Source organism: Lathyrus oleraceus, chromosome 7 (assembly GCF_024323335.1).
Source record: "Lathyrus oleraceus cultivar Zhongwan6 chromosome 7, CAAS_Psat_ZW6_1.0, whole genome shotgun sequence".
In the NCBI taxonomy this organism is placed as follows: Eukaryota; Viridiplantae; Streptophyta; class Magnoliopsida; order Fabales; family Fabaceae; genus Lathyrus; species Lathyrus oleraceus.
This window is the reverse complement of record NC_066585.1, coordinates 281,487,794-281,502,378: the sequence shown is the minus strand read 5'-3', so window position 1 is coordinate 281,502,378 and position 14,585 is coordinate 281,487,794. Positions and strand designations below refer to the sequence as shown.

The 14,585-nt window shown below is 37.7% G+C and overlaps 3 protein-coding genes across 3 annotated transcripts; all 3 read right to left on the bottom strand.

Annotated features, from left to right (window-relative positions):
• Positions 1–4,190: 4,190 nt before the first annotated feature.
• On the bottom strand, positions 4,191–9,655 carry LOC127103449 (uncharacterized). Its single transcript, XM_051040706.1, has 2 exons — positions 9,344–9,655; positions 4,191–4,268 (listed from the first exon to the last, which is right to left on the bottom strand). Exons 1-2 carry the CDS (start codon positions 9,653–9,655, stop codon positions 4,191–4,193), a joined length of 390 nt encoding a protein of 129 aa, XP_050896663.1.
• A 2,392-nt stretch (positions 9,656–12,047) lies between these two features.
• Positions 12,048–12,779, bottom strand: LOC127103448 (uncharacterized). The gene has a single exon (XM_051040705.1). It carries the CDS (start codon positions 12,777–12,779, stop codon positions 12,048–12,050), a length of 732 nt encoding a protein of 243 aa, XP_050896662.1.
• Positions 12,780–12,792: 13 nt separating this feature from the next.
• LOC127103447 (uncharacterized) lies at positions 12,793–13,482 on the bottom strand. Its single transcript, XM_051040704.1, has 2 exons — positions 13,137–13,482; positions 12,793–13,043 (listed from the first exon to the last, which is right to left on the bottom strand). Exons 1-2 carry the CDS (start codon positions 13,480–13,482, stop codon positions 12,793–12,795), a joined length of 597 nt encoding a protein of 198 aa, XP_050896661.1.
• Between the last annotated feature and the right edge of the window lie 1,103 nt (positions 13,483–14,585).

Here is a 14,585-nt window from a genome sequence, read left to right as displayed (position 1 = left end):
ATTAATGTGTATTTGTTTTTACCGCGATGGGGTATGGACACAGTAAAACTTGGTCTCAACTTGGTTTTATAATCCATGTCATAGAAGACCGTTCTCTGGACAAGGGTAGGATCATCATCCCTACTCCCGAGGTATGACTCGGATCAAGGTGGACGTCTCCGGACCCTATTGCATAATGCCCTTGGATTGGTTAGATCTGAAGGGGGTATGCCACTATGTAGAAATGTATTTAGTATGTATCAACCACTTAGAAATATGTGTTAGTTGTATCAAATACGAAGAAATGCATATAGTCTTTATCTTCCCTGCCTTTAGTTCTCTAAAACAGAGTTAGATAAGAAAACATACAGTAGAGAAAAAATAGAAACATTGACAAACATTTATATTCATAATGAAATAGATTTCGTTACAATGAAACAATGCAATGACTATATAAATAGATCTTTCATGGTGGTTCTACTTTAGCTTGGTGCCATCTGAAGTACTTGAAACCATGGGGTATATGTGTTGTCACATTTATCTTTGTATGCTAAGGTATTATGGCATGGTCGGCTTCATGGAGGATGCAGCTTGATGACGACCGCTAAAATCTTGGAGACCCCGAATTGTCTTTGTTATATATCCCGACTCGACTATTTCTTCCATTGGGACAACAACATTATCTCTCCCTTTTCACTTTGGTGCAACTATCCTCCCTAGTTCGTCGAGAGATGAAGCTCCTTGAGAGGCTCGTCTACCCAGCCCTTACGGGAGAAGCTTCGTCCCCTCTTTTCCTTTGGAAATATCTCTATGGAGTCGAGATGTCGGAAGAGGGACTAGATACAACAGCCGAACAGAGGTGTCTTTACTAAGGCTTCGAGTCCCTCTCGAAGGGGTCTGGGTGTCGTTTCCATGTTCATATTTAGTGAATATTTTTTATCTTGTCGGCCTGGCCATGGCGATCTAGTGGTTTAGCTATGTCGGAAAAAGCATTTCATGCTCGGAGAATGTTCCTTATGAGTTATCTCGTACAGTCTCTGGCATAGGTGGAAACTGCTACAATCATTGGGCGGTCTATAACTGTAATTTTTTAACATCTTCGTTCTTTGATCATATTTACGCCCGGATGTCTCCATTTATTGATGCGACACTCAATATTTGTATGGAAGAGGAATTTTATTGGAAGGTCGCCTTTGAAATTGACCTTTCCCTAATCCTAAGTGATGGGGAGAAGGTGCATCAAAATTCGCATGCTTAACTGCAAATGATTTCATGTTGGAATCTCATTATGCTTCACCACGACGAGGTAGCTTTGCCCAGATCCCCCAGATCTGGCCTGAGGAGATTTATGTTCATAGTTCGAAGATGCTTTGGTACCTATAAAAGGTATTTCAGTACTGGATCTACCCTAGCATTAGCTATGAACTCTTTGTATCTTCAAAGTCATCATGGTAAGTATCACGTCTTCGGCAGGTAATCTAGGTGATGCTAGATCAAAAGATTGATTAAACGTCTTCAACATGATCTAAAGGAAATTGCCTCCATTCTCTAGTAACTTTATCGTAGATCTGGATCTAGATATAGGATTCTTATTTCTTTTACTTCGTACAGTTCTCAAGGGAATATGAGGTCTGGAAACCCGACGAATCATAGTCGAACCGATTAATCGAAGAGCGGTCATGAAATCATGGAAATTGTAGGAATCAGGAATCGCTCCCACTGATGGCACCATTCTTACGTTATGGAACTAGATATTTAAATGTTGTTGACGAATTGAGGATATTGAAGCAGTGGTGCTAATCTTCGTCTTGGTGGCGCGGGGTGGACCTACATGGTTAGAATTCTAACACCCAAGTCAGTTGAGGATCTAAAATTCATGTAGTGAAAAGTGAAGATCGGAGAATGTATCTTGCTTTCTCGTGTGAACTGATTTTATACTTTGGATCAAGTGACTAATTCATTATTTCTTGGAAATGTTTTGAAATGTATTCTCTTCCTAAAACTTCAATTTTAACATATTCTTACCTAAATAATCTACTTATAACTTATTCTCTTCAAATTAAGTTACTCAAGCTTATTCTCAAGCAATTTAATATTTTTTTTCATTAATACGGTTAAGGATATTGTCATCAGTGCACTAAAGAATGTATCCACACATATGTTATGTAGTAGAGTCCACTCATCATCAGTCTTACCATATACTTTTGTTGTCGAAAGCACAAGTTGGAGCAAATTCTTTGCATAAAGCATATTATCCATTTTATTTTATTTTAGAGAGGGCATAACTACACATTCAAATTGTATTTTATTTCCATTTGTTCACAACAAATTTCTAATTTAGACTAGAGGAGATACATATATTTAATGTTTGACACACCTTGCATATCATTATTTTTACAGATATCTTGATAACACTTTACATTCAAATATGGTTCACTGTATTTATACGATGAATGTTTTTTTTATATTTTAAATATATATATATATATATATATATATATATATATATATATATATATATATATATATATATATATATATATATAATTGTTTTTAAAATTATTTTTATAACACAGATATAAAATTGATCATTAATCAAATTTATTATTGCATTATCACAAAATATATATTATTAACCATATATTTTACTTATAACTTATTAACCAAATTTACTACTTCATTAACCAATAAAATACATAACATTAATTAAGTTCTGACATTAAATTATGAAATATAATAATTAGTCTTTACACTTTGTAGTGTTATAATTCTAAATGGGCTCGCTTAGGGAGACGCCTTTAGATTGGCCCATAAGAGGCGACACTGGAAATGTCACCCAAAGAGAGGTACCATCTCATCCCTAGACTTCCCTATCGCTCGGTAGTGGAAATGTTGGATAATACGTTTTTGGGTAGAGAGAAGTGAAGGTCAATAACTGATTAACGACTTCCTGGGAAATAGGGATTCGAAGATCCACCATTGACTGAGTGAGTGGTAACCCTTCCCAAGAGAATCTTAGGCCCTAGACGCCTCTCTCTCTCTCTCTCTCTCTCTCTCTCATTGGGAGAAAATAGGCATATCCAAAAATTATGCATATCATCATTTACACCCCAAAAGAGCATAAATCTTACAAAATTCACAACACCACGACTGATCATAACCATATGTTTGCTCCCAAGTGTCACCGGTCATTTGTAGAGCCTCTCAAATCACGTGACCAGGACTCCTAAACTACCTAAAAACACCACCATAGAGGGCTTCTCTCCTCCGTGGGCAAGTCCTAACCACCATTAATTGTTATACATCTACTAAGGCCTCTAAGTCTCTTTGCAATTATTAGGGGAACACGGACACCTGTATTTTTTACCAGTACAGTGATGCCTATTGTGGGTCCCCTGTAAAACTAATTTGGATCACTTTCTTACTTTAATCCCTTCATCTTCCCACTAAAGATGGACGATAAAACCATAACCTATAATACAAACACCATCGTTGAAGGTTTCTCCGTTGGAGGAAACTCTAGATCTTCTCATAGAAAATACGCAAGGCAAGTGTTTGCGACAAATGTAATATCCCATGGCTTCCGTATAAGCTCTCAAGTGAAAACAAGGGTTGATATCATCTTTTTCGGTAAGGACACCCTCGGTCTAAACCCTCACGACAATGATTCCTTGGTCATCATGATGCAGTATGGTAATTGGAATGTCAAATGCGTCTTGATATATCCGGGTACTTCTACTAACATCTTGTTCTTGGACACCTACCAAAAGCTGCAACTTAACCCCCCCCCCCCCTCCAATGACATAAAAACGTTCAGTGGTTTGTTATCAGGGTTTTCATGTGAGAAGGTGAAAATAATGTGTTATGTAACCCTGGAGGCCACATGTGGCAAGGGCACAGACTCCAAGGCGATTGACGATAATCACCTTATTATGGATGCATGGTCGTCATACAGCAACATCCTAGGGTGACATGCCCTCAACACGCTGGAGGCAATTGTCTCCACCCTATAACTAGCCCTAAATATTCGCTTCTGGGAGGGTGAGTCGGTACACTTCGAGGCGATCAACAGGTCTCCCGGGAGAACTATCAGAATAGCATGGAGATAAATAGGGAATAGCTCGCCTTGGTTGATGTCATCTCTCCTTCATAATTTCCAAATATTTAATTAGAGTGTTGGGACCCCAGATTGGGTGCGGAAGCAGAAAAATTCATGCCCACGGAAGATTTAAAGGAGGTCCATATATGTCCTCACGCCCACCAGGTAACGAAGATGGGTACTTCTTTATCTGCACAGGAAGAACGAGAACTAGTCGACCAACTCATTAAAATGTCAATGTATTCTCTTGGAATTCCTACGACATGCCAAGAATAGACCCAAAGTGGTGAGTCGTCACCTTGCCATCCACCCTTCCGCCAAGCCAGTGGCACAGAGGAAGCGAAAAGTAGGCGGGGAGAAAACGGTCGCCATTGATGAAGAGGTGGGAAAGCTATCTGATGTCGGGTTCATCATTGAGACAAAATATTCCACTTGGATGGCCACATGGTTTTAGTAAGGAAAACTAACAACAGATGGTGCATGTGCATAGATTTCACTTATCTGAATGACACATGCCCTAAAGATCCATACCCACTTCCATACATCGATTGCCACATCAATAGATCATCAGGCTAACACATGTTAAGCTTCATATATGAATACTTAGGGTACAACGAGATTCGGATGGATCCCTTGGACATGCCCAAAACATCCTTCATGTCAAATCATGACAACTACTACTACAATGTCATGTGTTTAGAGAGCATCAAGTCATAATCTCTGGTGGACTTCGTGGCAGAAACCATCACACCCATAGAGGAATGGACACCACCAGAATGGGCATTATTTGTAGATGGCGCCTCCAACATAAAAGGGAGAGACCCCAAGATAGTCCTAGAAGAACCTAACGACATACTAATCGAGCAAGCCTTGAAGTTAGAGTTCACCGACAATAATAACCAGGTCGAGTATGAGGCTCTCATAATCAGACGAATCCTCGTCCTAGAGATGGGAGCCTCAAGATTGAAGGGAAAAAATTACTCTGAGTTGCTCATCAACCGAGTCTTTGGGAAGTACAAATCTAGGGAGCCTCAATTGATAAGATATCTACAAAAGGTACAGAACATATCATCTTACTACTCTTCCTTCGAAATAGAGCATGTCCCCTATGAGAAAATCTTTAGAGTAGGCCTTATATCCAAGGTCGAGGGGATTCAATTGAAATGCCCACCATGACATTGAAGACGAGGGGATTCAATTGAATAGTTATCCAAGAGACCCTTACCTCCCTTAACATTAAGGTAGACGAGCTGTACTCCTTGGAAGTTATCATGGAATAACAGGCTGCCAAGTAAACTATATTCTCTGGGAAACTACACAAAATAGGGAGGGTTTCTCCCATGCTACAATGTTTTGCCAAGAATGAAACCTTGTTGGTTCTTACGGAGGTACAAAAGGGTGCCTATAGCAGCCACATTAGTGGAAATGCCTTCGCACACAAACTTTTAAGGGCATGGTATTATTTTCATACCCTAATGAAAGATATCATCGCCTTTGTCAAGACGTATGATCAATGTAAGAGACATGATGACCTTCACCACGCCCCAGCAGAACTTCTCCATTTGATGACTTCGCCATGTCCTTTCTATTAATAGGGCGTGGACACTCTAGGCATGTTCCTCTTGGCACCAGAACAATTGAAATTCCTGATAGTAGGAGTTGATTACTTCACCAAATGAATAGAAGTTGAGGTTGTTGCCAAAATAACAGTGGAGAGAGTGTGTTGTTTTTATTGGCAGAAATATTATATGTAGATACAAACTTCCTAAAGTCATTGTCTCAGACAATGGGACCCATCTTTCCAGTATCATGGTCACCGACTGCTGTAAAGATTAGGGAGTACAAACAAAATTTGTGTCAGTTGTACACCCTCGAGCCAACAGTCAACCTGAGTAAGCCAATAAAGTGATTCTGAAGGGACTTAAGAGGAAGCTTGGCAATGCCAAGGGCTTGTTGACGGAACCATTCTGCATTCCACCGCAAATGAAACCTCATTTTCCATTGTCTACGGAGCGGAAGCCATGTTACTTGTGAATATCAACACGCCCTCGTGCGACGAGCCCAGTTCAGTGAAGAGGTGAATTAGATAGGATTAAAGTGTGTGTTAGACCTGGTCGAAGAGTTAAGGGAAGTCGCCGACGTCCGAGAGTTTGCTCTTTAACACAGAGCCGCTGGGAGGTACAACTCCAGAGTCAAGCCAAGAGAAATGTAATAGGGTTATTTGGTCTTAAAAAAGGTGGTTATACCCGCCCAATTGAGAAAATTACAACCTAAGTGGGAGGGACCGTATTGTATATTTCAAAAACTATCTCTTAGAGCATAAAAGCTATAGGAACTAGAAGGGTCGTTAATACCTAGAACCTGGAATGATCTCCATCTTAGATATTATTATAGTTAAATTATTTGTAATTTTCTAATAAACGTCATGTCTATGTACCCATACATAACTCTTGAGTGATGTAATTCCCACATAGGTGTTTTCTTATGATTATTTTATATGATGGACTTTATGGTGAAGATCATTGTCGCTCCTTGAGGTAACATTTTACACGCTGGACTTCATGGTGAATGTAACACCCCTCAAACTACTACTACTCAAATTAAACATACAATTTCATAATCAGAGTAAATTAAAGCATGCATACACGAGGGCATCACATTTACTTCTGCCAGAAACAACACATGCCATGGTCACATACAAGTAACACGAATTATAAATCAAAACCAAATAAATAACATGCAAACTCACACAGCGGAATAAAATCTCTCTTCATAAATGGTAAGTAGTGATGATTCTGATAAATCATCTACCACAAAATATCATTTTGGGCTCTAAGGCCACTCAACATCAAAACCAACATATCCAAATAACAAGATAAAAGAGAGCATAACAATATCTCTCAACATCAAAATAAATACAAATAATCCCATAAACCCAAGTGTTACATGACCAGAGCACTATAGACTACCTAGTCAAAACACAACAAGAACTAGCCTCTGAATCTAATCCTTGTGTGAAGCACAACTATCTCTGGTACCTGAGGATGTCGCGATAAAACATCATTCCAACAGAAGGGTGAGAATTCAAATCATTATAGAAAAACATAGTAATATTAAATGTATAACAAACATACATATATTATTAGAATTCATCGCGCTTCATACAAACATGCATCATATCATCTTATTAAATAATTACATGTTTATCAACATACGACATGGCTCAACAGTCCACAAGTATTCATCTATAAATACTAAACGATGTACAAAAGTCATATTTCACAACATATTGATTTCATGTACATATTATCATCCATCATCATTTACAAATCATCATCAAATATGTATACAACTTTCACATGATTCCATAATGTATACAAGTCATCATTTCATCACATATATCACAAATATGCACACATACCACATCATCAACACATCAACAATTCATATCAAATGGATCACCTAAAATCCATGTATATGCATATCTACCAAAATCATATCCACACAATCATATCACATAATCACACAAACCACAATTCACACCGACACGTGCGACTCAATGTGATATGCATGTGGATCCCATTCGTTATCATTTCCGGCTTTCCGAGCGTCTCTCAAATAGACTAGATAACCACCTCTAAAGCTCGATTCGGCCTTAAGCTTTCAAACCCCATTTGGCGTTAGGTTTGGGACAAACAATTAATCTATGCGAGATTACCTAACATTACCTCTTTCATAGACTCATGCTAGTGTAAGTGTGCAACAACAACAAGACTCGTGCAATTAAGACGATTGCAGCCCCTTAATCATACATAAGCATACCACATCCAACATTTGCACAACATACACCAAACATGATTTCAATCCCAAACAATACATCAAATAGCATTCATCATCTCATCACAACACATTAACATAAAGCAAACAAACCAATTCATGTTATTCATCGAATTCACCAATTCAGACCATCACATACATAATTTCAAGTATTATGTTTCTTCACAAAATCCATCTAAAACCATCTAATACATGTCAAACAATAGAAAACATGTCATTCACATTCACCGCACATACAACATGCATCCATATTATGATTCTTTTGATACAATATTAATCTACTGTTATCAAAATGAATATCATGTTATAGATAATATTCTTAGCTTCGTGACGGTCCAAACGGCACCTCAAACGGAGTTATGGTTCAAAAGTTATAGAATTTACAAGTTTTTCAAAATGCTGTGAAAACCAGAAAATTTGTTGTTGCGAAAATGCTGTCAAAAGCCAGAAAAATTGTTGTTGCGAAAATGCTATTGTCCAGCATGAATTTTCATCATAAAACAACATTAATCCATCCTTTTTTTACGAAATAAATAGTTATACAACCTATATATATCATATAGCAACAATTAGGATAATAGAAACAAGATTCTAAGTTCCACTAATTTTCACCAAAATCCCAAATCAACCATTTTCAAGTGAAACTCAAACATGCAATTATACAGCAAATCATGTTCTATACACATACTCATTCATGGAATTCAATATAGAAACATCATAGCATAACATAAACATCAATTTCGTGGATTAAAACATAAACACATGTTAGGGTTTCTCAAAAATCAAAATCCCCAAATTCTAAGTTCATGGTATCTAACCCACATACATTACATACATTATGTTTACCCATAATCACTTGAAATCCCACCCTTACCTTAGTATATATGAAATCTCTACGTCCTTCTTCTTCTAGTTTCCTCTTCTCCTCTTTCTGTTCTCTTCTCTTCTCTTCTCTCTTCTTCTCTTGTTTTACAAAACTAACTATAATCTGTAAAACTCTTACTATCTTTTTAACTCATAATGGGCTTAACCCACTTATCCATCCATTCTAATTAATTAGGCCCATTACTAGACAATTGCTATTTCTACTCATAAAATTCAATTATTCAAATAACACATATATTCAAATAATTCAAATAATCACCAGAACACATATTTAATTAATTATCACATCAAATAATGATTAATTAAAATAAACACCTAATACAACTCTCCCCCACTTGAAATATTTTCGTCCTCGAAAATTACCTCAAGCAAACAACTCGGGATATGAATCCTTCATCTGACTCTCAAGCTCCTACGTCACATTTCCACCAGCCGGTCCTCCCCAAACGACTTTCACCAAAGCGATCTCTTTACCACGGAGTTGTTTCACCTCTCTATCTTCTATCCACATAGGTAATGTCTCCATATCAAATTATCTCTAACCTCAACATCATCTAATTGGATAACATGCGAAGGATCCGCAATGTATCTCCTTAATTGAAACACATCATGGAGATTAGCAAGTGACGGCGGCAACGTAATCCGATAAGCCACATCACCTACTTTCTCGGAAATATGATATGGACCAATAAAATGCGGTGTCAACTTACGCGACTTCAATGCTCTACCAACACCCGTTACCGGAGTAACTCTTAAAAACACATGATCATCTACCTCAAACTCAAGCGCTTTCCTTCTCTTGTCATGGTAACTCTTCTGACGACTCTGAGAAACCTTCATCTTCTCTCTCATCATTTTAATCTTACCAGTAGTCTATTGAACTATCTCAGGTCCAACCATAGCACTCTCTCTAGATTCGTACCAACACAAAGGCGTCCTACACCTTCTACCATACAAAGCTTCAAACGGAGCCATACCAATACTTGAATGAAAACTATTGTTGTATGTAAACTCAATCAAAGGAAAATAACTATCCTAAGCACCTCCATGTTCCAAAACACAAGCTCTCAAAAGATCCTCAAACGACTGAATCGTTCTCTCAGTCTGACCATCTGTCTGCGGATGATAAGCAGAACTCAAATACAACTTTGTACCCAAAGCATGTTGCAAACCTTCCCAAAATCTCGAAGTAAACCTCGCATCCCTATCTGACACAAGGCTAGACGAAATACCATGCAAACTGACAATTTTCTCAATGCACAGCTTTGTAAGCCTCTCCATCGAATAATCCATTCTAATCGGAATAAAGTGAGTAGATTTCGCCAACCTGTCCACCATAACCCAAATAGCTTCACAATTACCCGGAGTCCTAGGTAAACCAGAAACAAAATCCATAGAAATACTATCCCATTTCCATTCAGGAATAGATAACGGTTGTAACAAACCAGACGGCTTCTGATGCTCAATCTTCGATTTCTGACAAATCAAACACGAATACACAAATTCTGCAATCTCTTTCTTCATACTAGGCCACCAAAACAATTTCCTCAAATCTTGATACATCTTAGTAGCACCAGGATGAATACTCAAACCACTACGATGTCCTTCATCAAGAATCCTTTTTCTCAAATTCGAAACATCGGGAGCACAAACTTTATCATGACACCTCATGATACCATTCACATCAATCCGAAAATCACCACCTTTACCTTGATTGATCAATGTCAATCGATCTACCAAAACCAAATCAGATTTCTGACCTTCTCGAATCTCATCCAAAATTCCACTAGTAAGCTTCAACATACCAAGCTTCACTCCAAAAGAAGTCTCTTCACAAACCAAACTCATATCTCGAAATTGTTCAAGCAAATCCAATTCTCGCACCATCAACATCGACATATGTAAAGATTTCCTACTCAAAGCGTCGACTACAACATTCGCTTTGCTAGGATGGTAATTCAAACCAAAACCATAATCCTTCAAGAATTCCAACCATCTCATTTTCCTCATATTCAACTCTTTTTGATCGAACAAATACTTTAAACTCTTGTGATCGCTAAACACATCAAATCTCGACCCAAACAAATAATGTCTCCAAATCTTCAAAACAAACACAACAGCTGCTAATTCCAAATCATGAGTCAGATAATTCCTCTCATGCACTTTGAGTTGCCTTGAAGCATAAGCTAACACGTGTTGATTCTACATTAACACACCTCTTAAACCAATCAAAGAAGCATCACAATACACAACAAATGGTTTTGATGGATTCGGTAAAATCAAAACAGGAGCATTAGTCAATCTCCTCTTCATCTCTTGAAAACTAGTTTCACACTGTGCATTCCAAATGAAAGCTTGACATTTCCTAGTCAACTGCATTAACAGAAAAGATAACTTAGAAAAGCCTTCAATAAACTTTCGATAATAACTTGCCAAACCAAGAAAACTACGAATCTCAGACATAGATTTTGACGCTTCCCATTGAGATATATTCTCAATCTTAGAAGGATCAACCAAAATACCACCACTAGAGATCACATGGCCAAGGAAACTCACTTCCTTCAACCAAAAGTGACACTTCAAAACTTTAGCAAACAACTGCTTCTCTTTTAATACAGATAAAACAATCCTCAAATGCTCAGCATGATCCTCTTCACTCTTCGAATAGATCAAAATATCATCGATAAACACAACAACAAACTTATCGAGATATTTATGAAAAATCCAATTCATGTACTCCATAAATACACCAGGTGCATTCGTCACACCAAAAGGCATCATTGAATACTCATAGTGTCTATACCTTGTTCGAAAAGCAGTCTTCTAAATATCTTCAGCTTTCACACGGATCTGATGATACCCAGACCTCAAATCAATCTTGCTAAACACATAAGCACCAACCAACTGATCCATCAAATCATCAATCCTCGGAAGCGGATACTTATTCTTGATAGTAACCTTATTTAGTTGTCTATAATCCACACACAACCTCATAGTACCTTCTTTCTTCTTAACTAACAAGACAAGTGCACCCCATGGTGACACATTCGGACGAATAAACCTCTTATCAAGCAAATCCTCTAGTTGACTTTTCAACTCTTTTAACTCAGATGGTGACATCCGATACGGATCCATTGATACCAGACTAGTACCAGGAATCAAATCAATCGCTAACCTCATCAAGAAACACTTCAGGAAAATCACGAACAACTGGAACTTCACCCACTGTTCCATTTTCACTAAGCTTCTAAATTGCCACCAACATAAACACTTCAGCACCATCTCGCACAGATTCATTCACTTGTTGAGTATACAAGAATAAATCACCTTCCTTCTCTAGCTCAAGAAAAAGAACAGCTTTCGCAAAACAATTGATATAGACATGGTTGTCCCTCAACCAGTCCATTCCCAAAATAACATCAAGTTGACTCAATGGAATACTAACTAAATCAACTTCAAAATATTTATCACAAATATTCAACGTACATTTCAAACAAACAGATGAAGTAGTCACTGAACCCATAGCCAGAGTATCAATAACCATGCTTCCACGCGTAACAGATAATTCAAGATTCAATCTCTTAGCACATTCCAAAGAAATAAAAGAATGTGTTGCATCGGTATCAATAATAGCAATCAAAGGCATATTATTAATAAAGCACGTACCTCGAATCAATCTCTCCTCAGCATAAGTATCAGCACCGGACAATGCAAACATTTTCCCTTTGGCTTGCTCCTTCTTCAGCTTGTTGCACTTGGTACTAATGTGCCCTTTCTCACCACAATTGTAGCAAGTCACATTCGAACCAACTTTACAATCAAAAGATTTATGACCTTGCTTGCCACACTTGAAACAAGTCACATCGCCCTTAGGACACTCGGGAGCACGATGTCTCTCAACACCACATGAAGCACTTGACAGGAGTGTGAGATCCTCCCCCACTCGACTTCTTTCCATCACCAGCTTTCTTCTTACCATCATACTGCTTCCCTCAGAATTGCTCTTTTCCTTTCTTATCATGCAAGGACTTGTAATGAGCAGCACTCTCACGGCTATCCTCATCATAGATCTTACTCTTGTTAACCAACTCATAAAATCTCGTAATCTGTTGGTAACCCATTGCCTTCTTGATATCAGGTCTCAAGCCATTCACAAACTTAAGACACTTGGATCTCTCAACATTAGTAGTATTGTAATGGGGACAAAATTTGATTAACTCCTCAAACTTTGTAGTATACTCAGCTACAGTACCATTACCTTGCTTCAACTCAAGGAATTCAATTTCCTTCTTTCCACGAACATCTTCTGGAAAATACTTCTCCAGAAAAGCATCACGGAAAAGTGCCCAAGTCACTTCAATGCCATCCTCATCAAATCTTTGAACAGTGTTGCGCCACCAATCCTCAGCTTCTTTCTCAAGCATATGAGTGCCAAACTGCACCTTCTGCGCATCTGAACAGTTCATAACTCGAAATATTTTCTCAATCGCCTTCAACCACTCTTGAGCTTTGTCAGCTTCATGAGCTCCTTCAAAAGTTGGCAGATTGTTCCTCTGGAACTTCCCCAAAGCACGGAACTCATCAGCATCACGCTCCTGATCACCAGCATTCATTTGCGGAATGGCACCAGCCAACAGGGTTAATGTTGTCGCAAGCGCATCATCATTCCTTCCAGCAGCCATCTTCCTGCTACACCAACCAAACAACCACAACAACAAGGATTATTAAACAAACCATATCGCTTGTGTCATACACACAAATCAGATACAACGAAATCAAACAAATTCATAACCTGGCCGAATGACCGACCATGCTCTGATACCACTAATGTCACACCCCCCAAACTACTACTACTCAAATACAGCATACAATTACATAACCAGAGTAAATTAAAGCATGCATACACGAGGGTATCACATTTACTTCTGCCATAAACAACACACGCCATGGTCACATACAAGTAACACGGATTATAAATCAAAACCAAATAAATAACATGCAAACTCACACAGCGGAATAACATCTCTCTTCATAAATGGTATATAGTGATGATTCTCATAAATCATCTACCACAAAATATCATTTTAGGCTCTAAGGCCACTTAACATCAAAACCAACATATCCAAATAACAAGATAAAAGAGAGCACAACAATATCTCTCAACATCAAAACAAATACAAATAATCTCATAAACCCAAGTGTTACATGACCAGAGCACTATAGACTACCTAGTCAAAACACAACAAGAACTAGCCTCCGAATCTAATCCTTGTGTGAAGCACCACTATCTCCGGTACCTGAGCAATGTCGCGATAGAACATCATTCCAACAGAAGGGTGAGAATTCAAATCATTATAGAAAAACATAATAATATGAAATGTATAACAAACATACATATATTATTAGAATTTGTCACGCTTCATACAAACATGCATCATATAATCTTATTAAATAGTCACATGTTTATCAAACATACGACATGGCTCAACAATCAACAAGTATTCATTTATAAATACTAAACGATGTACAAAAGTCGTATTTCACAACATATTGATTTCATGTACATATTATCATCCATCATCATTTATAAATCATCATCAAAGACGTATACAACTTTCACATGATTCCATGATATATACAAGTCACCATTTCATCACTTATATCACAAATATACACACATATCACATCAACAATTCATATCAAATGGATCACCTAAAATCCATGTATATGCATATCTACAAAAATCATATCCACACAATCATATCACATAATCACACAAACCACA